The sequence below is a fragment of the Podarcis filfolensis genome (assembly GCF_964270895.1).
Source record: "Podarcis filfolensis genome assembly, chromosome: 5".
NCBI lineage: Eukaryota > Metazoa > Chordata > Lepidosauria > Squamata > Lacertidae > Podarcis > Podarcis filfolensis.
The window spans coordinates 84,991,030-85,014,272 of NC_139608.1; the positions used below are offsets into that span (position 1 = coordinate 84,991,030).

General features: G+C 45.6%; 1 protein-coding gene and 1 long non-coding RNA gene across 37 annotated transcripts in view; one reads left to right on the forward strand and one right to left on the reverse strand.

Moving 5' to 3' along the window:
* Positions 1 to 859: 859 nt before the first annotated feature.
* Positions 860 to 10,578, reverse strand: LOC310763601. Its single transcript, XR_014548706.1, has 3 exons — positions 9,725 to 10,578; positions 1,497 to 2,155; positions 860 to 896 (listed from the first exon to the last, which is right to left on the reverse strand). It is a non-coding gene; the product is annotated as an uncharacterized lncRNA (long non-coding RNA).
* CAMK2G (calcium/calmodulin dependent protein kinase II gamma) overlaps positions 8,219 to 23,243 on the forward strand; it is a 158,142-nt gene continuing 143,117 nt past the window's right edge. For 9 of the 36 annotated variants that reach the window (XM_083615654.1, XM_083615644.1, XM_083615643.1 and 6 more), the window contains exons 1-2: positions 8,945 to 9,407; positions 11,264 to 11,358. In XM_083615654.1, coding sequence (XP_083471780.1) covers positions 9,343 to 9,407; positions 11,264 to 11,358 — 160 coding nt within the window. In that variant the 5' untranslated portion in view covers positions 8,945 to 9,342. Of the gene's footprint in view, positions 9,408 to 11,263; positions 11,359 to 23,243 lie in introns of all 36 variants that reach the window. The other 27 variants (XM_083615641.1, XM_083615675.1, XM_083615662.1 and 24 more) reach the window with 11 other exon arrangements.

Below are 23,243 nucleotides of genomic sequence, written 5' to 3' on the forward strand. Positions count from 1 at the left end.
CACCAGATAGCCACTGAATACACAAGGAAAAATATCGGCCCTTCAAGAATACATAAATTTATGGGGATGGGGAATGCTTGTTGTGAACCCACCCAGGATGTTGGCAGTCCACTTTGGGGGACTCTGGGAGGGGCTCACATTTCTTCATTCTCCCATTCAAGTAGCTCTCCTGTGAAATGAATTGCTGAACAGGTGTTCTGTTGATATCATTGAAAGTCCGGATAGCAGAACAGAATAGCCAAGAACAGACAAGCAGCAGTTTATGTTGCTCAGTTCTGAGTCACAAAAAAGAACAGTAGTCAGTGCACCTGCCCTTTGGGGAAGAGTATTGTTCTAAGCTCATATTCTACTTGAGCCAGCAGGTGCATTTAACACGCTGTGCTGCGCAAGAATTGAGGTTCCCCATCGTTTAGTTTCTAGCTGCCACTGATGCACCTGTTATTCTTATCCTTGACACCATCCGATTCCCATTTTTATTTTACTAAGCTGTTTAAGTCAGTGATATCCCATGGGGCTAAGTGCCAAGTGTTAATTACATGCTTCATAGAAAAACTGACCTATTGCTTAATATCTGGTCTGTTTTAATGTCAAGCAGTGATCTTTAGCTCCTGTGCCCAAGATCAGACAGTAAGTACACCTGCTTGGCATCTCTTACTGTATAGGTTTTGCAAAATATTTTGGGCTTCTGCCCATTAACCCTGCAATCCCAAGCATGCGTCTTTGAGAGTAGCCTCCAAGGAACACAATGGAGCTTACCCCTAAGTAGATAAATTTAGGATTTCACGGCAAGAAAGGCTGTCACCTTTGTTCTTATGATGAGATTGCATTGCCTTTGCCTAACAGGCAGAAATTCAACAAATATATTATCCCAGCATGATAATGTTGGAACACAGCCTCTCCTCCTTACAGAGGGGAGGAGTTGTGAGCAGGAGCCATTTCCCGTGTTGGCAGGGGGCGTTCCAGCCCCCTGCCCAGCTGGCCTGGCTGCCGCGCCACGCCCCCATGTAGCCAACCAACCAGGTGGAGGCTTGGGGGCGGGGTTTTGCCGCTCAAACGTGGCCACGGCAGCACTTCCCTTTCATTCCGCTGCTGGGTGGCGGTTAGGCATTGGAATATGTTTGTGTATTGAAGGGCAGGGTGTGGCCATCGCCTACCCCTCCACTTTATGGGTATTCCGGTAAAGGAATCCAGCAGCCGTGGATCCTGTCCGACGCCCTTGCTGGTGGCTAGGGCCATGGCACGACCCCCAGTGACATCAGGGGGAGCTTTCAGTTGTATTTGCATCAACAGGCTCCTCCCACTGGTGGTTAACCCTTGTTAGACGCACCCCTCCCTGAGGGGGTGGAGTCGCGCTCTGTTGTTTTATCCAGTGCCTAAGCCAATATCTCTCACATGCTGTAATCAATAAAGTTGTGGCCTTTTTTAGCCCATTAACCTAACATACTGTGTCCATTTGTCTTTCTTATCCCCAAGCGGGTGGCGGGTCCTTGAATCACAACTGAGAGGATGGCATGTGACATCTTTGCTCCACCCAGCACCTCCTGCATCAGCCACCAGGGCCAGGTCAGTGTCAGACATCAGCCGCCCCCCAATGCGGATGTCCTGCCCTGCCATCTAGCTGCTTCAACAGCCAGTAGATTCAGCTGAAGAATTGCATTTGTTGGAAAATCAGAGGACAAGGGGAGTGGAGACACTTATATACACCTTTGCCCTGCTGTAATGACACTTGTTATTGTGTTTTAAATATATTGTAAACTGCCTCAGCAGATGCGTTAGAAATGCTCCTGAATAAATAAAGCAATGACGAGAGAAAACTTCACCTGCTACATTCTAGAGCGTTGCACAGCTATTAAAAGCATAGGAGCACTGCCAAATAAAAGACAGTAACCTTATTTATCCAGCTATAGTTTTCCTAGCTATGTGCCACAGCTGTCAATAGAAGGGTTGAGGCTTCTGCTCTTCCTCCTGCAGAGAAAAGGCAGCCAGTGTTCAGTCAAATCAAAGGGAACTGAATCCTCCCCTCATATTTTTGTGGAACTAACTCGATTGCAGGGTTGATGTCTCCCTCCCCACTCCCCACCCCCTTTATCTGCTCCGTGCAGCTTGGCCGAGTTCCTAAGCTCACCATTCGGATGCCAAACCTCAATGGCTGATTCTGGGGAAATAAACGAAGGTTTGCATTAAGGACAAGATGAAATATTGGGGCTCTCCAAATTCCTTGCACAAGACACTTTATGCAGAACCCCTTGCATCAATGAAGGAAAGGCCATGTGACCTTTGAACTCAGATAATAAAGTTACCTCTGCACCATAGGGATCAGCAGATGGATGCCTTGTGGCCAAGTTTTAGAGTTCTGAAGAGTCCCACTTTGGCTCCTCAGCTGTCAGAGAGATGTAAGTTGGGAGTGCAAATAGAATCGCTCTTTGGTAAAGTACCGGTAGTTGCTGACCAGCACTCCATTTGCCTAGCTGGGCAACTAGGTAGGTAGTGTATTCCTTGTTCATAAGGCCTGATAAAGGTAAAGGGACCCCTGACCATTAGGTCCAGTCGTGACCGACTCTGGGGTTGCGGCGCTCATCTCACTTTACTGGCCGAGGGAGCCGGCATACAGCTTCCGGGTCATGTGGCCAGCATGACTAAGCCGTTTCTGGCAAACCAGAGCAGCACACGGAAACACCGTTTACCTTCCCGCTGGAGCGGTACCTATTTATCTACTTGCACTTTGATGTGCTTTCGAACTGCTAGGTTGGCAGGAGCAGGGACTGAGCAATAGGAGCTCACCCCGTCACGGGGATTCGAACCGCCGACCTTCTGATCGGCAAGTCCTAGGCTCTGTGGTTTAACCCACAGCGCCACCCGTGTCCCTGATAAGGCCTGATACCTTCATTTAATTAAGAGTGTATGTAAACCCCTGTACTAGGTTAGAGGCACACACATCTCTGCAAGTTAGCCTGCAAGTTAGCAGTTCAGGAGCTGCTAGAGTTAAAGTTGATAAAAAAGATGGGGATAAAGAAAAACAGCCTTACCGTGTTAATGTAAATATTACTACAACTTCAAGCTTAGTGTGAATGCTAAATGTTATAGAGTTGCAAAAACTTGCTCCCTATGGTTGAGAGAACCCATTTAAACGGTAGTGGACAGTGGGGTCGGAAGGGGGAACTGGCCCTGGCAGGAGTGATGGATTGGTGTCTTTGCAGCACACTAACCTGACTGCTGCCTTGCCCTTCCCACTTCCAATAAGCAGAAGTGACTCACCTGCCTGGAGGTGAACTTCCTTTTCAAAATGTAAGGAAATTCTAAAACACAGGAACAAAAAGCCCTCCCTTTAAGAGAGACAGCCTGGAAATTGTAAGTTAAGGCACCCACCTTAACTTCCTGTGTAGCTGTAAGCACATTCTATAATCTCACATGTTGTACAATTTAGCGCGTTCACACTCAATTTGCATGAAAAACAAGGAAGAGCCATTTGGGTTTTTTCCAGCAAATTTTTTTTAAAAAATAAAATATTTATTGAGATTTTACAAAAACATAGGTTTACAAAATACAAAGAAAACATATGGAAAGAAAAAGATAAAAAAAACATACAAAAATACATAAAAAATAAAAAATAAAAATACAAAATACAAAAAACGAGTAGATAAAAAAGAATTAAAAACAAACCCGTTTTTTATAACTTTAAACTCATTAGCTTGTTTCCTTGACCTCCTCACACCTCCCCTTTTTGTATTCCCATTTAAATAATCAAATCAGCAAATCCTTACCCTCTTTCGTTTATCTTAACTCTATATCTTAACATATTATAACTCTATATTTTCATCCATTATCAATTCATTTTTGCATATTCTTATTAACTTTGTTGCTAATACCACTTATTTTCAATCCAACATCATTTTAACATTCATTAATTTTACAGTGTTTCTGCAGATAGTCTTTAAATTTCTTCCAATCTTCTTCCACCAACTCTTCTCCCAGGTCTCGGATTCTGCCAGTCATTTCCACCAATTCCATATAGTCCATCACCTTCATCTGCCACTCTTCCAGAGTGGGTAGCTCTTGTGTCTTCCAATACTTTGCAATAAGTATTCTTGCTGCTGTTGTTGCATACATGAAGAAAGTTCTACCCTTCTTTGGCACCAATTGGCCGACTATGCCCAGGAGAAAGGCCTCTGGTTTCTTCAGGAAGGTATATTTAAATACCTTTTTCATTTCATTATAGATCATCTCCCAGAAAGCCTTAATTTTTGGGCACGTCCACCAAAGGTGAAAGAATGTACCTTCATTTTCTTTACATTTCCAACATTTGTTATCGGGCAAATGATATATTTTTGCAAGCTTGACTGGTGTCATGTACCACCTGTATATCATTTTCATAATATTCTCTCTTAAGGCATTACATGCCGTAAATTTCATACCGGTGGTCCACAACTGTTCCCAGTCAGCAAACATAATGTTATGTCCAACATCTTGTGCCCATTTGATCATAGCAGATTTAACCGTTTCATCCTGCGTATTCCATTTTAACAGCAAGTTATACATTCTTGAAAGTATCTTAGTTTTGGGATCTAACAGTTCTGTTTCCAATTTTGATTTTTCCACCTGGAAGCCAATTTTTTAATCCAAATTATAGGCCTCTCTTATTTGATAATAATGAAGCCAGTCTCGCACTTTATCTTTTAATTTCTCAAAACTCTGCAATTTCAATTTGTCTCCTTCTTGTTCCAATATTTCCCAATATTTCGGCCATTTGGCCTCCATATTGAGCTTTTTCTGAGCCTTCGCTTCCATTGGTGATAACCACCTTGGGGTTTTATTTTCAAATAAATCTTTGTATCTTATCCAGACATTGAACAATGCTTTCCTGACAATATGGTTTTTAAATGCTTTATGTGCTTTAACCTTGTCGTACCACAAATATGCATGCCATCCAAAAAAGTTGTTAAATTTTATAAGTTTGATGAGAAATTCTCTTCTCTAATATGGAAAATTAGCAGCTAAATAAAAACCGATGAAATTTTCATTTTCTTTGGCTACGATAATGGGGGGAAAGTGTCAGCTTTTTTTCTTTCTCTGTCTACGTGGGTCTTTTGGTTTGTGGTAAGTTCCTTTAACCTTTGGGTTTCCACTTTTCTCTGCTGCTCCTCTTTCACATTTGAGGTGTTGACATGAAGAACTTATGCTAAGGTTACCAGATTTTTTTCAATGAATCCGGGGACACTTTTCAACTTCAATGGATTTTGTATGGGGACTGATTTGTAAATCTGGGGACTGTCCCTGGGAAATGGGGACGTCTGGTAACCCTAACATATGCAGTTGAAGCTTTTCCCATCACTTATCCCCCTCCTAGGAAAAGCTCCACCTCTTTATTTACTTTGTGCGGAACTACTGCTGGCATGGGAAGTTCTGTGACTGTTAAGTTGTGGGCGAACATAGCAGATGACACAGCGATTTCTCCAGAGCAGCTCTTTACTTGTAAACTGGACAGAACCGAACAGCAAACAGCTCAGCCGGCCTGCTTTTATAGGCAGCCGGCTGTCAACATTGTAGCAACAACAACCCAGGGTTTCCCGCCTAAAATAACTGACGTGGACCTGAGTGAAAACTATCTACAGTATCCCCCTGCTGGCCCAGGGTGAGAACTTCAATACATAACAGTGACAGTGCAATATTACGCCTAAACCTGCTTTTCCATGCCTTAGGTAAAGGTAAAGGGACCCCTGACCATTATATCCAGTCGTGGCCGACTCTGGGGTTGTGACGCTCATCTCGCTTTATTGGCCGAGGGAGCCAGCATATAGCTTCCGGGTCATGTGGCCAGCATGACTAAGCCACTTCTGGCGAACCAGAGCAGCGCACGGAAACGCCGTTTACCTTCCCACTGGAGCGGTACCTATTTATCTACTTGCACTTTGATGTGCTTTCGAACTGCTAGGTTGGCAGGAGCAGGGGCCGAGCAATGGGAGCTCACCCTGTCGCAGGGATTTGAACCACCGACCTTCTGATCGGCAAGTCCTAGGCTCTGTGGTTTAACCCACAGCACCACCCGTGTCCCTTTTCCTTGCCTTACTTTCTCTATAAGCTGGAACAGAGAAAGAGAGGTCAAGGAAGTTGTGCTCCTTCAATTCACATCAGTGGAAGCTACCACTGAACTGCCCTGGGGTTTGTTGACTGGTGGAAGATGTTTCTTAGCTCAGTCGGTGAAGCATGAGACTCTTCATCTCAGGGTTGCGGGTTTGAGCTCCACATTGGCTAAAAGATTCCTGCATTGCAAGTGGTTGGACTAGACAACCCTCGTGGTATCTACGATTCCATGATTGTATGAAATGGAGTGAGGAAACATGCCACTGCCTTCTGCTGGTGGGAGAAAAGTCTCATGTTTGCACCCTTGGACATGGCCTAATCAGTTTCTTGTGAGAAGAAAAGGACTTCATATTACAGGAGAAACTGGGAAACAGAGGATAGGGGAAAACAATTCCTTCAGCTCAGTTTTGAAATACCTGCCACAAAGCTAGCTCTTGAAATTTGTTGTTCTTTAGAGACTTGTGCTGCATCAGCTGGTCTCCATGTCTCTCTGTGTCTGCTAGCAAAGCGAGCAAGATCTGCCTTAATATGCATTTGCATGTCGCTCCGTTGCTGTGCTGTCCTGGGCTGTGTTCCAAATGGACTTGTAGTAATTATTTAAAACTCTTCAAGCTTTCCATTTTAATACAATCCCACTATGGCCAGCAGAGTTGCAGCTGTGCCCATCTCTACCTATTTAACTGGAGTTGTCCTTTCCATCTGCATAATAAACAACACAGATCTTAAATTATTATTTGGGGGGGGTTGTCAGTAGGAATAAAAGACCTATTGCCTATGCAAACATTAAATAAAATTTTATCGACAAATGGTTTCTAAATGGGGTGTGGAGTATATGCAACCCCCAACTACCTGTAAAATGAAATGGAACAATATAAGTAAAGCTTTTTGTTTTTGAACGTATTTATATGCCTTTCTGCCAGACCTTAGGCATCCACGTTGGCTAGCAATAAAACCCAGCATAATAATATGCGACTATTGAAAACACTGTGCAATTGCAATGAAATAAAGGCAATTACTAGCCCCCCAATGTGTTTGTGAGCTTGTCAGCTGCTATGGGAAACAAGATGCTGAGCTAAATAGGCTTTGGCCAGACCGGGGCAATGCAGTCAGATGGGTGGCATATAAATTATTATTATTATTATCATCATCATCATTATTATTAGACAACGTTCTTGTTATGTTCTTAAATAACACAGTGATAATGAAATTATGAAAGTTAGACTGAAGGCAGGCAGGTGTGGTTTAACAGATAAATCACTTTTCTAAATCATGTAGCCAACCATAACAATGTTAACATTGGTGATTTTGGAGGGTGGGGTGTTAAAAAAGCTGCTGGGATGAGTCTGCTCTGAACTGGATCAGGGTTGCTGTAGAGGAGAAGCATATTATCACGATGATGACCATTTCTCTCCACACTGCTTCCCCAGTCCTAAATTCTTATTGTCACCACCTTCCCACTGCTGCTTCTATCTTAAAATGCACCAGACAGGAGGTCTCGCTTCATATTTGGCACTGAGGTTGTACATCCCACACAATGGTTTTGATTGTGTTGTGGTTTTATATTTTGATTTTGTTCTGTAAACCGCCCTGAGACCTCCGGGTATAGGGCGGTATATAAATTCAATAAATAATCATAATATTAACGGTTTACTAAGACCCGATCTGGCTTTCTAAAAGGCACCTGCTGTTTTTCTGCAGTTGCTGAATTTGCCGTGGACTGTTATTGGTTAAATGCTGTTTTCCTGGGTCGGATTATCTCTTCCACCGTGGGTTTCAGCACTCAAATTTCATTCTGCATCCATTAAAAAGCTGCTTTTGGCTGCAGAGCAGAGTTATTTCATATGTGTGCGTGTATATTCAATTAGCAAAAATCGCACGGATCAACCTGATTGGCTACGAGACTGCCCCTGCGCGAGATATAGAACCCGTTTCAAAATAATTGCGCGGGCGCCCTCTGCACCTGCTCGAGTGCCACCAGCTCCCCCGTTTGCAGACCCTGCTCTGGCGGAGAAGCCTCCTGTCCTATCATGGCAACGGCGTTCCAAGCGACGAGACCCGCCCCCTCGCCCTCTCCCCCGCGTTCACCAAGGCGCATCCGGTCCAGGGTATGCAAAGCCGGAGTCACCAAGCGCCTGCAGCCGTCTGCTCTCGCCCGATTGGCACGGGCAGCCAGCGCGAGGCAGGGCTGCGGTCCGCCGCCTCTCGTGCGCGCGCGCATAGCTTAGAAAGAGCGCGGGAGACAGCGGCGCCTCTCCTGTCACTGCAAAAGTGGGGGGCGGGGAGAGCGCGGGCCAACCCTCTTAAAAGTTCCCATGTAGGGCCTGGGGGGCTCAATTGTGTGTCCTCCCCCCGTTCTGTTTTGAGGTGGTTAAAAAAAGAAGATAGGAGCTGAACTTTCGCCTGGAAGTTTTTTAAGCAGAGGTTGGCTGGCCACCTGTCATGGGTGCCTTGCAGGGGGTTGGACTAGAGGACCCTCAGGGTCCCTTTCAGCTCGACCATTCCACGAGCCTCTATAGAAGGGACTTAAGGGGAAAACGCGCCTCGCGCCTCAGAGAAGCGCTGCCGCCTTGCGCTTTACTAGGCAGCGCAACGCTCGCCGAGCTGAATGGCGCTTCGAGGAAGCTCCGCGCGCGACCAGCGTATCTCTACCTCTTGTCTGTGAGGCGGAAGGCAAGCAGCGCTTTGGGGCCGGCTGCCGAGACTGGGGAAGGCGGGCTCCTTCGCTGTGAGGAAAACGAAGCAGCAGCAGCCGCCGCCGCCTCACGCAAGCGCAGCCCGCGCCCAGCTCCTCCCTTGCTGGCGAGTCTGCCCGCGCTCCCTCCGGCCACACCTCTGGGGAGGGAGGTCTGGCTGGTAGGCGGAGGCAAGGAAGGAGGGCGACGAGACGAGAGAAGGAGGCGGCGGCGGCGGCGTCTCCTCCTCGGCTCCCTCCCCGGGAAGAAGATCTCGCGGTGCTGGGCGCGCTCAGCCTCCGACGCCGCCTCCTCCGCCTCCTCGTCTTTCTGCGGGGAGCGGTGACTGTGCGCAGTGAAGCGGGCGGGAGCGCACAGCTGGGCGGAGAGGCACGCCGGCACCAGCTCCGCCAGGAGGAGGAGGAGGAGACGGAGGCCGAAGTAGTGAGAGCGAGGGAGTAAGAGAGGAGCAGCAACTCCTGCAGGAGACGACCGTCCCAGCCCTCGCAGCCTCGCCCAGTCCGATGTCCCTGCGGCGGCGGCGCTGAGCGTGCCTGCCCGCCGAGCCTGCAACGCCTTCCGCAGCGCGAACATGGCCTCCCCGGCAACGTGCACCCGCTTCACCGATGAATACCAGCTGTACGAGGAGCTCGGCAAGTACGCAGCCCAGGCGTTCCTCGCCGGTGTCTTCCTCCTCCTCCTCCTCCCTCCTCGCTTTGGCGCAGCTCCTGGCAGCCGGGCTGTTATTGCGGCCGGGCGCTGCTCCGCCTTCCCCCTTGGATCCCCTCTCGCCCCTTCTCCGATCCCGATCTTGGGTCCCCCGCTCCTTGGGGGGCTCCTCTTCCCTTGCCCTCCCCTCCCTTCTGGTGCTACTAACTGTAGTTTCTACTCAGGAAGTCTTTCTAGCAAACTCTCTTTTCTCTGCTCGGAGCCTCTCCCTCCCTCCTTCCTCTCCGATGCGGACTTTCCCTTACCTGTTATTGGAACGGAGCCTTGTAGCCCGTGCCATCCGCGCAAATGTAGGCCGTCGTGTTGCGGCTCCGTTCAACCGGGGCAGAGGCGCTTGGTCTCCGGGCTTTGCAAAAGCGAGCCCGGGAGGAAATGTGCTCCGCTGTCTTGTGCCAAGGCAGTTGGAGGAAGTAGCTCGAGGGAGGTAATGAAGCCGGGGCAAGCAGTCCAGAGGGTCTGCTCCCCCCCACTAGGATGGGGGCTATTTCTGCCCCGAGAAATAGGGGATTCCACCCACTGCTGAGCTGGATACTGCTGCTTTAACCCAGGAACTGCTTTTCCGTCTGAATGCCACCCTCCCTGCTGTTGCTGCAGCCTGCAACTTCCAAGATTCTTCCTCCCCCCTCCTCATTTCTGCACTACAAGGGACATTGCTGCATTTCTCATGCATCAAGGGAGGTTCCCTGTGCCAATGCTTCCCCCCCCAAAAAAAATTACTCCAGCCCTGATCTTAAACAGACACTGTTTTTGTTTTTCTTTCCCTCTGTATTCTGCAGGAGATTTGCCCAATATTCTGGTTGGGATGAATACATTGTGTGTGGGGTTGGGGGTAGATGCACCCCAGGTACTGCTGCATTTGAGTCCTCCTCCTTTCTTGCACCAGTCCCTGAGTGCTGCTGTATCTCTCCCCCCCCCCCCCCTTTTGAGCCACTTCTCATCTTCCTTGCTGGCCTTGCTTCTTTCTGACTTGCCTACAGAAATGGATGTGGGTGAGGATAGGTGGAAAAGAAATGTATCTCCTGCCCAGACCAGGCCGTTTCTGTTGGTCTTTGTTTCCTTGAGTGTTGGTGCTTGTCTGCTGTTCTGGCTGGTTTCTCATTTCAGGGTGCAGGCAGGCTGCCTTCTGCACCTGAGGAACGTTCCCCCCTTTGAAAAGGCTCTGGTGGATTCCCCCCCCCCATCTTTTGTCCTGCACTTACTCTGTCCTCTCTGTCACCATTCATGGAGGCTGTTTTCCAGACTCTGTTGCCACATCTCCCTGCTTTTCCGGGAACTGGCATCTTTTCCTTACCAGCGCACCTACTCACCTCTCTCTTTTTTTGCCACAAACACCTTGCTCAACTTGCGTTGATAAATATGTATTAATTAGAGTTACGCTACAGAAGAGGTAATGCAAACACCAGCAAAATCCTTCCTCTTGTCTGCATATCAGATTATCATTTTTATTTAGATTTTATGTGTACGATGCAGGCGTGTGTCTAGGTGATGTAATGAGCTCCTGCAAAAGAACTTCATAATCAAAGCTCTACTCTTTGTGGGAACCAAATCTTCTTGTACCCACCCGAGTCATCCTTTCATGCACCTCTGTTCTTCCTCTTCACTTGGAATTCTTGAAGTGCTGCGTTTTCAGTTCTTTAAAAATACTTGTAGCCACTCAGAATGGACTTTGGCTAAATACTTTGGTGTAGATAATGAGGTTTTGATTTGCCATCAGTTTATAATGCTTGATTTGAGCTTCATGTTTAAACCAGTTTCACAGGTTCAGCCTTTCCTTTTTGTTCCAGGGGAGCTTTTTCAGTGGTCCGGAGATGTGTGAAAAAAACATCATCCCAGGAGTACGCTGCGAAGATAATCAATACCAAGAAGCTGTCGGCCAGAGGTGAGTGCATGAACGCTGTTTTTGATCGAGTTGTCCTGCAGCTCCGTGACATGGAATGGATCATTAAAACTTTTCATTTGCATCCTGTGAAAAGCGCCAGCTTCGGGCCCTTCTTTGTGTCATTGTTCAAATTTAGGTTTTTTTTGGTGTGTGTGTGTTTTCAAATTTGATAGCGGATTAGATCGGTCCCATTTTTTTTCCTGGAATTAGGTCTCTTACTTCGGATTGGCGCCTATAGTATTGCACTAGTACTGCACCAATAGCGCGTTGAACATCATAAGAACCTGTTGGATCAACCTGTTATTGCAATGGCTATCCTCATTGCCTGAAGCAGAGCCTGAACACTCCCTCTTCCAGCCGTTTCCAGCAGCTGGTATTCAGAAGCATATTTCCTCTTAGGGTGGATGTAGGGAAGTCGAGATAGTAGTCACTGAAAACCTTATCGCCCATGAATTTGTCTAAACCTCTTTTAAAGCCATCCAAGTTGGTGGGATGTGAATTCCGTCGTTTAACTACGTGAAGAAGTATTTTATTTTGTCTGCCCCGAGTCTTCTCTTAACGAATGTTAAGAGAATCCAGTTAAGAATGTTAACTGGATGCCCTTTAATACTAGTGTTACAAGAAGGGGATAAAAGCTTTCCTCTGCACTCTGGTTTTCTCCATGCCCCATGCATAATAGTTTATACATTTCTATCGTGTCCCCTCGTCTCAAAGCTAAAAAAATCCCAAACGTCGTGAACTTTCCTCATTTGAGTTGCCGTTTTCTGATCCTTTTCCAACTCTCTGATACCCTTTCTGTGATGAAGCAACCAGATCTGTGCACCACATTCCAGGTGCATTTGCACCAATAGATTTGTTTTATTTTCAGTTCTTTCCTGATCATCCCTAGCGTGGAATTTGTCTTTTTCATGCCTGCCAAGCAGTCATTGAGCTGTCCACTGCGACCCCCAAGTTCTCATTCCCGGTCAGTCACTGCTAGTTCAGACCTCATGAACGTTATATGTGTATAAGATAAGACTTTTTTCCCTGATGTGCATCTCTTTGCATTGAACTGCATTCGTCACTTCCCGTTCCCTCAGTTTGGAGATATTCTTTTGGAGCTCCTTGTAATCCGTTTTTGTTTTAACCACCCTGAACAATTTAGTATCACTGGCAAACCTGGCAGCTTCACTACTCATCCCTAGTTTTAGATATACCGTATTTTTTGCTCTATAAGACTCACTTTTTCCCTCCTAAAAAGTAAGGGGGAAAGTGTTTGCGTCTTATGGAGCGAATGCAGGCTGCGCAGCTATCCCAGAAGCCAGAACAGTAAGAGGGATTGCTGCTTTCACTGTGCAGCGATCCCTCTTGCTGTTCTGGCTTCTGAGATTCAGAATATTTTTTTCTTGTTTTCCTCCTCCAAAAATTAGGTGCGTCTTGTGGTCTGGTGCGTCTTATAGAGCGAAAAATACGGTACTTACAAACGAATTGAAAAACACGGGACCTAATACCGATCCTTGGGGGATTCCACTTTCTACATCCCTCAATTGGGAGAACTGTTCATTTATTCCTACTTTCTGCTTCCTGTTGCTTAACCTGTTCTTGATCCACAAATGACAATTCCTCTTATTCTCTGATGGTGAAGCTTACCTAGGAGTCTTTGGTGATGTACTTCGTTGTACGTATTTTGGAAGTCCAAGTACACCCTGTCAACTGGATCACCTCTATATGCTTGTTGGCATTCTCAAATATATCTTAATAGGTTAGTGAAACAGAACTTACCCGTGTGGAAGCCATCCTGGTTAAAGAGTTAGCGCTGTTTTTGTGGTTATTCTGCAGTACATAGGAATAGAGACATTTGTCTTGCGACTAATTGCCACTGAACAAAGAGGGACCTACTTCTGAGTAGGTATGTATAGGTTGGGTTGAAAGTATTTATGGAGTTGGCACATACGATTCAACATGCGCTCTCAAGAACCGCACCTAGACATGGTAGCATGAAGTAAAACACACCTGTGCATTTTACAAACAAACAAATAACTGAAGCAGTCCTCACTGTTGGCAGCAAAAAGAGAAGCTCCTCTGAAGGAATCTAGGTTCATACATAGTCTTTTGTGGAATATTGATTTTATAAGAGTACTAATCTTAATGGCATTGAAAGTGATGAGCTTTTTGTTTCCCCCAGATCTAATGGATATATTCAACATTGTGGTGCATCTTTTAAAAAATATATATGCATGGAGACTTATTTCTGTGTCAAGAAGTCTGTATCATGTTGTGTACGAAGGGCTCAACGAGTCACCGTGAAGCATGCATATTATATCTTCCAAATGATTTTAAAAACTTGTATCTAGCCGTAGACCATAACAGCAAAGGAATTGCACTAAAACATTCCAATAAATCTCCCTGGAAAATATAACAGGTGAAATAGATATTGTATTATGCCTTCATAAATGGTATTATTATTATTAATTATTATTATTATTATTGCATTTCTATACCACCTTTCATTTGAGGATCACACAAAAATACATAACATAATAACAAACAAAACAGTTACCTTCCCCCTCCCATTTAAAAGGCCATCGAGTGTTTAATTAGAGGCCTGGGAGAAGAGGAAGGTTTTGGCTGGCACCTAAATGTTCTGTAACATTTGACCATCGATGCAGGATCTGCTGCCCGTTCCTCATAGGGTAGACGCACTGGTGCAACCATATTAATTAGATGCTAGAAATTATGGTGCAAAACAGCAGCCTTCTTCCACTGTCGTTTATGGCAAACTGTTATTTGTATTGTCTAGTAATCAGCTATTGTAGCAAGCATGTTTTCAGTTAAAGTCAGAGTACGTATTACCAGCCTTGATCTGAGTTAATTTCAAGAGATGAGAACATTCTGGATGAGAAACAGGCGCACACTTCAGGTTTTAATGTAACTAAAGACATGCAGCGGCCTTCATCTTCCGCAGAAGGCTTTGCCTTTTGTGAAATGTACTGTTTCTATTCTGTTCTCTTTGCAGTTGCCCCGCAAGTGTTCTGCAACTGCACTGCTTCCATTTAGGCATTTGGATTTTCTCCAGGTTTTTAAGCAGCTCCAGCAGTTATAGCCTTGGCCCCTTTTGCAATGGAAGTTGCCTGACTTGAGATTCTGCCCCCCTGCACTGGTCTTAAGAACTGGCTTAATGGCTCAAAGCCAGGAAGCCCCCATTTCAGTTTCTACCATGACCGTGAACTTGGTGGCCTTAGGCTAACTGCTCTTCTCCCTGCTTCAAGTCTCGCATCAGCAACGTGGGGATAATAAAGCTGTACTTAACAAGGTTCCTGTAAGAATTGCTCACAGATCGCATGCGAAGCCCTGTGAATACTCAATAAAAGTGCTATTATAAATGCTAAGTTGTTATTACCGAAATGAATTCGTGCAGGTGGTAGAAGAAGATGATGGGGGACTTGGACCAGAATTCTGGATCTGGTGCTCTGTGGCAGAGGAACCGCTGTGGGCTGAATTTGAGGCAAATTGTCTCGGTCTCCTATTGCAAAACAGGAATATTGTTGAAAGTCTCCCAGTGGTACTCTGAAATGCCTATGAAATGATGATTTACAGGGCAAGCCTAACCATATCTACTCAGAAGTAAGTACTACTGAATTCAGTGGGGCTTACCTCCCAGGTAATCAGGGTTAGGATTGCAGCCTTAGTGTATCGGTGTGCAACTGGATAGTAGCGCTGTGTTGCAACCCCTTTCCTGCTTTCTCCAACGTAACTTGCTCACGTAGATGTTTGTAAGAGTGGGAAAGGGAATAGCTCAGGATGTGCCGAGTGATGGTGGAAAGAGCAAGTAATTCTCATTAATATCTTGGTAGTTTAAGTGTAGCTTTGGGCGACTGAATCTAAACCAGGGGAAACCAGGCCTTCATTGGTCTGAGGGACACATTCAACCTTGGCCAGCTCTCTGGGGCAACCCCCCACCCCACCCCCCGTACACTAGCTTAAGTAAAGGGCTTATTGCCACCTTTCCACTGATCAGCTGATCAATTTGATGGTGGTGATTTGCATCTCCATCTGGGTTCTGGTATAGTGTTGTGCTTATTTTAACCTCCCTCCACTTTTGTTTGGGTGCTGTTGTCACCAAAATGACTATGGTCTTGTTAGGGTGGGGGGTAGAGAAGAAAATTGCTTGAGGGGGTGTGGAGTGGTTCGGCTACCTAAACTGGGGTGGGGTGGGTTTCAGCCATCGTTCTTCAGTGTCTTAGCCATATTGCAGCAATGCAGAGCAGGGGTATAAGACAGATAACCTGAAGGGTATCGCAGTCTAAAATTAAATGGGAGTCTTCATGGACACCAATGACAACGGTACAAAGGGAAGTTGGTAGAACCCATGTACAGCCTTGAGAACAGTGAAGAATAAGGGTTGGCCTTAAAGGATCCCTTTAATTTAATTTTTAATTCAGTGTGAGCAAAGGGAAAACTGGAAACCAGTAGAGCTGTGAATAAGGGAAGAGTGTGTGGATGTTTGGGGAAGATCCTGTGCAGAAGTAATGGGCATCCTTTTCATATTGGGTCACCTTCTCTTGCATAGGCAATTGCCTGGGCTTTGTGGTGGAGTTGAAGAGAGATGCTGTGTCGTGGAGGTGAGGGATTTTAGTAACTTGCCGAGTGTTTTGTTTATATGTTATGAGGTGTGGGAAGCTACTTTTTTGCCAAAGTAAGCAGCTTCAACAGACAATTGGTTTTAAAAATATATTAAAAATGGCTACATACAAATTCAATAAAACAGACGATGCAGCACAAAGCAATACATATTGTAACAAAGCAGTCACAAAGCCAGCCAAACCTGAGAAAATAAAATAGTTTTTAAACCACCTACCTGTATTATATGAAGCAGGTGCCAGGCAAATATTGTTTCACGCAGCCTTAAAACATTGGCAGTACATAATAGGTTTTCCACAGACAGGTTTGTGAGGCTGATGGGAGAGCTTTCCTTTCTTCTTCCCTTATGTATAAAAAGAAGGGAGACCAGGTTTCATCAAAGGTATTTTCCTTTGTAACCCCATTAGCAATTCATCTAAGCCCAGTTCTGAACTAGCTCTGTCCCAAATATTATTGAACCACATCTCAGACCATTGTAAAGGGGAGAGGGGAATAAAGAAGTGACAGATATTTAAAAACGAAAATATGAATATATTCTCCCAAGCAACTCCTGAACATTTAATGTGTTATTTATTATTTAACTGTTGTGCATACAATAAGACATTGTATGGGTAAAGTTACAGATTGCCTATGGCAGCAAGAAGCATGGGCCTTGGCTGCTGTGTCCCTGGATGGAGGAGGGATAGATAGAAAATCAGAGGACGGTGGCAGCGCAGTCCTTGCTGAAAAATATTATTCCAGCTTTTCTCGCCCCCTTCTCCCCAAATAGATGGCGTGTTGGATTTAGCATCATGTGTAAGAAGCTTGCCGTGCGACTGTTCCATGTGAATCTCTGATTGCAAAGTAAACCTCAGGAAGGTTGCCTGGGTCTACCCTGTGCAAGTTGGGATAGGAGCGTAAAAACTGGGGCGATTTGGGGAAAGTAAATATCTGTCACTCAGTTGCCATGGCATCCGAAACCATCAGATAATGTGCTCGCCTAAGATTTTAAGTACCCAGACAGCTGTTGGGTTGCAGCAAACTGCGGCCCGTCGGCGTTTGCCAACTACATAGAGGGCAAACTAATGAGCTTGAAATCAGTGGAAGCAACCAGGGCAGGATGGCTTTGAGGGACAGCATCAATGTCATAGGAAAATTCCGTGTGATGGTGACTGTGAGTTAATTAAACTGAACATTTCTGAGAATAGCTGCATGGGGTGTGGGGTTTGTGGGTGCCACGTTTGGAACGGAAGGGAATAAAACAGGAGAAGTATAAGGCTGGCAGAGGAGTGAGAGAGAGGGAGGCTCCTTGAATCTGTGTCTAAGGAACCTGTGCTGGAAACGAATGGAATCTGGCAGAGTATGTAGGATCAGATATAGCTCTCGGTGACCTAAGAGGTGTTCAGTTTCTGTGGTGCTGCAGGGCAGGCATGTGAATCAAGGCGGTGACTAAATATTAGGCTTGGAAGGTATTGGAGCAAAAGTGACACCAGATAATGCGGTCAAACTGCATACTGGCAGCGAAGGAGGCCCCAATTCACTGTCCCTATGAATTGGAATGGCTTCTAAGCAGCTTTCTAAGAAAACTACAGAAGCACAGGGCTTCGTCTCTAGGTCATGAATTTACTTTGATGGCTGCTGCTTCCTTAAATAACTACCGTTTCCCATTGCTGTAGCTTGCTGCATCATATTCTAGCTCTATTATTTTTTTGGTGGTGAATACCTATGGACTTTCTTGCAAAGCTGCATAAAACCAGTTTAGAATGGATCAGCTTCTAATACAACAAATGTTTGAGTGAAGATTCTCAGGGACACTCAAAAGGAGATGATAGCTTGCTTCACTCGCTTCAGCCATTGTAATCTTTACTTTGTTCCAAGTTCTGACTGACTAGAAGTTAGAGAAGGCATGGCTGAAGACCTGTCAGCCAGTGACTTGATAAAGAGATGGGGAGGTTGGTGGAGGCGGGGATCTCCCTGATCGCTGGGCTGGCTCCTGCTCTCTGCTTGACTCATGCTTGCAGCCTGTCTTCCCCTACCTTACGTCTGTCTACCCGCTACATATACCGTATTTTTTGCTCTATAAGACTCACTTTTTCCCTCCTAAAAAGTAAGGGGGTCTTAAAAAGTAAGTGTGCATCTTATGGAGTGAATGCAGGCTGTGCAGCTATCACAGAAGCCAGAACAGGAAGAGGGATCGCTGCTTTCGCTGCGCAGCGATCCCTCTTGTTGTTCTGGCTTCTGAGATTCAGAATATTTTTTTTTCTTGTTTTCCTCTTCCAAAAACTAGGTGCATCTTATGGTCTGGTGCGTCTTATAGAGCAAAAAATACGGTAATTAATAACATAGCAGCACAGAACCTCACACTGCCAAAACTTAAAAGAGTACAGTGGTACCTCAGGTTACAGACGCTTCAGGCTACAGACTTTGCTAACCCAGAAATAGTACCTCAGGCTAAGAACTTTGCTTCAGGATGAGAACAGAAATTGCGCGGCGGCAGCGGGAGGCCCGATTAGCTAAAGTGGTACCTCAGGTTAAGAACAGTTTCAGGTTAAGAACAGACCTCCAGAACGAATTAAGTTCTTAACCTGAGGTACCACCTTCCAGAGTTTGAACCATCAGTGACCTTGGCACAAAACCTATTGCTTGGCTTAACAGAATGTTGTTGTTTACACTGCAGAAGAGAAGGGCAAGTTCTTCAGCAGCATCTAAAGCAGCCTTCTCCAAGCTGGTGCCCTGCAGGTGATGGTGGAGTAGAATTCCTGTCATCTTTGACCATTGGCCATGCTGGTGGGAATTGCAGCCCAAGATGCTTGGAGGGCACCAGGTTTTGGGGGGAGACTGGTGTTAAAGTGTATGCTCAATGTTTTCCGGTTTGTGATGCTGCCCTGGTATTGTGGGTGGGAGAAGCACATCACAACTCTCTTAGAAATTCCTTAATACCAGCAGAAGCAAGATATAACTGAGTGGAATTAAAAATGGCCATATTTATCAGCATTTTTTTTACCAAGTAGGTCTTTTGCTGAGATAAAGTGGAATGACCCCAACTCAAGTCTTTATTGGCATCTTCACTCTAAAATGAAGCTGCTCTCCCTCCCCCCGCTACTTACTCTCAGTGTAAAGCATATGCCTCTCTTTGCCCACGAGAGAATTGTGGTCAGTCGTGCCAAAGTTCTAACTGTGTGTGACTTTAGGTTCTTCTTCAGCTCAGTTGCTCTATCCCTGCTGAGCTTTGGCAAGTGTCATTTTGGAACTTACTTGTGGGGGCAGAGGGGCAGGTTGTAAGTTTTTGTTGCCGGAAAATGGTTTTCTCTCGTGGTTCTTTTATCTGCTGCCAGGGGTGGAGGGGCTGCCATCCTGGGTGTGTAACTGCTGTGCCTTAGACCATTAGTGCTTAACGTTGGCATACAGAGTGTCATGGAATCATATGAACCCAAGAAGAACCTGCGGGATCAGGCCAATGGCCCATCTAGTCTAGCATCCTGTTCACACAGTGGCTGAGCAGCTGCCCATGGAAAGCCAGCAAGCAGGATTCAAGCAGAAGAGCACTCTCCCCTCCTGTGTCTAAGCCTTGTCTGCCTTTTTCATCTTTTAAGGAAGGTATTGAGAACCTGTTGCCTTCCACATGATGTTGGGCTCGAATCCCCAAAATTCCCACTCGGCATGGCCACTGGTCAGGGATTATGATAGTTAGGCAACACCTGGAGGGCCAAGAATTCCCCATCCCTGCTTCATGGGTTGCCAGACTTGCTTCTAGGCCAGTCGAAAGAACACTGGTCGCTTTGCCACATGGGCAGCAATTGCTGCTTGTCCAGTGCAGCATTATTACTCTGTGGTGAAACCAAGGGTTTCATGTTGCTTTTTCACATTTTATTTTATTTATTTATCAAATTTGTGTACCGTTCTTCATCCGCAGATCTCAGGGTGGTTTACAATATAAAAGCACAAAATACACAAGAAAACAAGAAAAAGAAAAACAAACCAATACCCCCCCAAACCCCACATTTAAAAGGGTTACAATATTAATCATCCAAAGGCCTGGTTGTATGTGTATGTGTATGTTGTATGTGGAATCCACTGCTCTTTGTAAGGTGCAAACTTGTCTTGGATTTTGTTTGCCGCCAATAAATGTCTGAATGTAAAAGAGAGTATACTGTGTGACAGAATCTCAGGAATATTGTGTAGAGGAAATTGCATCCATCTTGGGCGGTCAATAGATGACTTCTTATTTAATGAGCTTTGTTTATTATGCACGTTAACTGTTGTGCTAAATATCAGAAGTCATTGTGTGGCAGTAATTTGCCGCTCTTTTTGTAGCACTTTCACCCAAGTCCTCACAGCAAATTTAGTACTGATGTCTTTAAAAAAAACAGTGCTGAGAAGCTGGTCTGTTCAAACTTGTTCTTTTGGTGGAATAATAAAGCAAATATTGAACTCGGTAGGAAGGAATATTCGACTATCCTGATTCTGCTGTTGAGCAACTAGAAAATGTTTGCGTGGAACAAATTTTTGGCCAGCCGCCTAATTTCAAAGTTAGTGGGGGACAGGAGTACCCTAAGCTTCACCTGGAGAATGTCTGAGCCAGGGATGCTGAAAAAGTTTATTTATGAAATAGTTTTATACAGGTTTGTATGCAAGGCATAAAGACCCGCTTTGCAGAATATTTGGCACTTAGCTAGTCCTGAGACTTGCTTAGTAAAATTGAAAGTTGGTCTTGGGAACATCTGCAAATCAACACGACTGCATCTTGAGTTTAGGAAGTATAAATGAAAGTCCATGACCTACACTGAAATTGTGGGGAAGCTTCTTACTGAATTGCACGCAACTTCTTTTTGAAGGTGGCTGTCAATGTTTGGTAAATGCATAGAACAATAGAGCTGGCTGTCGCATGGTGGTGAAGGGCGTGAATTGCCAGACCTCCATGGCTGTTGCTTGAGGCTCAGGTGGCCTCAGTGGCACAGAATGCCTTCCATCAGTTTCAGCTGGTGACCTTGCAGCACCCATATCTGGTCAGCGATAACCTAACATCTCTTGCCTATGCTCTGGTAACCTCTAGGTTAGATTATACATGGGGCTGCCTTTGAAGAGGGTTCAGAAACCTCATCTGGTTCAGAATTCAGCAGCCAGGTTGCTCACCAGGGCAAGACAGTCTGGGCATATTAACACCAATCTTCAATATCCAGCCAACATCCTGCAACATCAGCCCCCATCTTCTGCAAAATGGAAGTGGTGATAATGGTCTACCTTATAGGAGTGTGTTGAGGGTCTATGAGAGCATGCAGATGTGGGCTGAAGTTGGGGTGGAGCAGGTCTTAGCCTATCACCTTTAGCCAAAAGGGTCCCCAGACAGCAGGACTGGGAAAGACCTCCATTCAAGCAACCAGATCAACACTTGGCCAGAGGAACCAGTGGTCTGAACCAGTTCAATGAAGCTTTTTTGCTTGTAGTCCAGAAAAGTGCTATAAATCAGGGTGTAGAGCACCCTGAGAAATTGCACCTTTTTGGCTTTTCTTGAAATGCCTCAAACCTTATTACCCATTATTTTATTTTATTTTTTAAAAAAACATCTTTGCTTTACCGCAAAGCATATGGTAACTTTTGGGGAGGAAAATTATCCATTTCTAATCCCCCCCCCCCCCGGAAATGGTTCCATTACGTTTAAAAAAATTGCATTGTTTCATAACGCTAATTAATAATATAACAAACACATACAACACCAGTTTATTTTAGGCTTTTTTGAAGTTGTGATTAGCTGTTGACGTGGCTGGTAGGAATTAAAGTGAAATCTGGGCTGAGTATTGGGAAGTGGGCGGGTGGCAGAATCGGTTTGCCATCCCTTCAGGGATGGCACACTGTTCTTCCTTGTCGAGAATTCTGTTGCAGGGCTGGAGTGAAGTCAGCCTGTTCCGCTCCCCCTCTCTCAGTGCGCACACAACTGAATTGGATGCAGGCAACAGTGTGCTGCACTGCAGGTTAGTTAGGCAGGTCCGTCGTGGAAAAAGAGAATCCACAATACAAGTTTGCAGAAGCCTGAAACACAGTTTGTAGTATTAGTGTCCAGAGTGCAAGAATACAAGCTGGTCTGCATATAGGGAAGCCGGGTGCTGAGAACATACCAGACCTATCCACCAATTTACACACTTGTGCCTTAGATGCAGTCTTAACTCTCCAAGATGAAGCGCAATATTGGCTTGTTTGTCAAAACTGCCTTGCAGTCAGTGTGGTTTGCAATGCCCCCCTGCTGCTCAGCCTCCTCCTAGCTTGTGGAGCACAGGTAAAAGCTGCCACACCATTGGCAGATGTGTGGATATTTCCTTGAGCTCAGCCTGTTTGTTTCAAGAGGACGAAAGCAGAAACGGCCACAATAGCGTTTTCTCGACTTGTATGTGTCTTGGGTCTTGTTGGCTAGAAGTCAGCTAGGGCAGGAATGGATACAGGTCAATAAGCCGTGATCGTGCTGTTGGTCAGTCTTTTTCTCTTTAATGGGGACACTGTGTCGCCGTGATGCTGGAAGTCTTGTGCTTTGTGTTGCACACACTTCCCGGCTCCAGGGATGGATGTATGGGAGTGTGTGGGGGGGGGAGTAGTAATAAGCTGATGTCATAAACTGCAGCCTTCCCCTTGTGCCAGCTGCCTTTTGCCTCGACTCTCTCCCTCGCCTTTCTGGGATTGCCTGCTTATAACGCAACGTTGCAATATGATGCACACTGTAGTGATAGAATCTTTATTTATTGTTGGAACAAATTGACTTAGAAGGGATCACTGGAATAGAAGAGCTTACGTGACGGAGCTCCTGACCTTGCCAAAAGCTCGGGAACATATTTAACGGAAACGCTATCTCTGTGGTGCTGGGAATGACTTTTGCAGAGAACCAGGGGTCTGGGCAAGGCAGCTGCCCTGCTGTGGTCTCTCTCAGCAAGGAACTGGTGCTCCCTCTGTATAGTGAGGTGCGTGGGCAAGATCAGCCTGGCTTACAAGTTGCCTCTCGGTTTACGCTGTATATTTTATAAATGTGCTACAGCAGGCAGGATTTCAGTCTGCTGTTTGTCTGTCCTGTTTGCGATCGTGTCGAGTCTAGGATTACCTGCTCCAGAAGTGGGGGGCTGAAGGATGGGGGCTAGTATCCCTTACACCGGATTTTCTAAATTTTTGACCAGTTCAGTCTAATACGGCTGATGGAGGACAAATAATTCTTATTGCAAACCTTTTCCTCCTGGTTAGATTAGGTTTGAACAGGTGCCCTGCTGTTCATTCTGGAACTAATCCAGAATCAACAGATCACTCAGGAT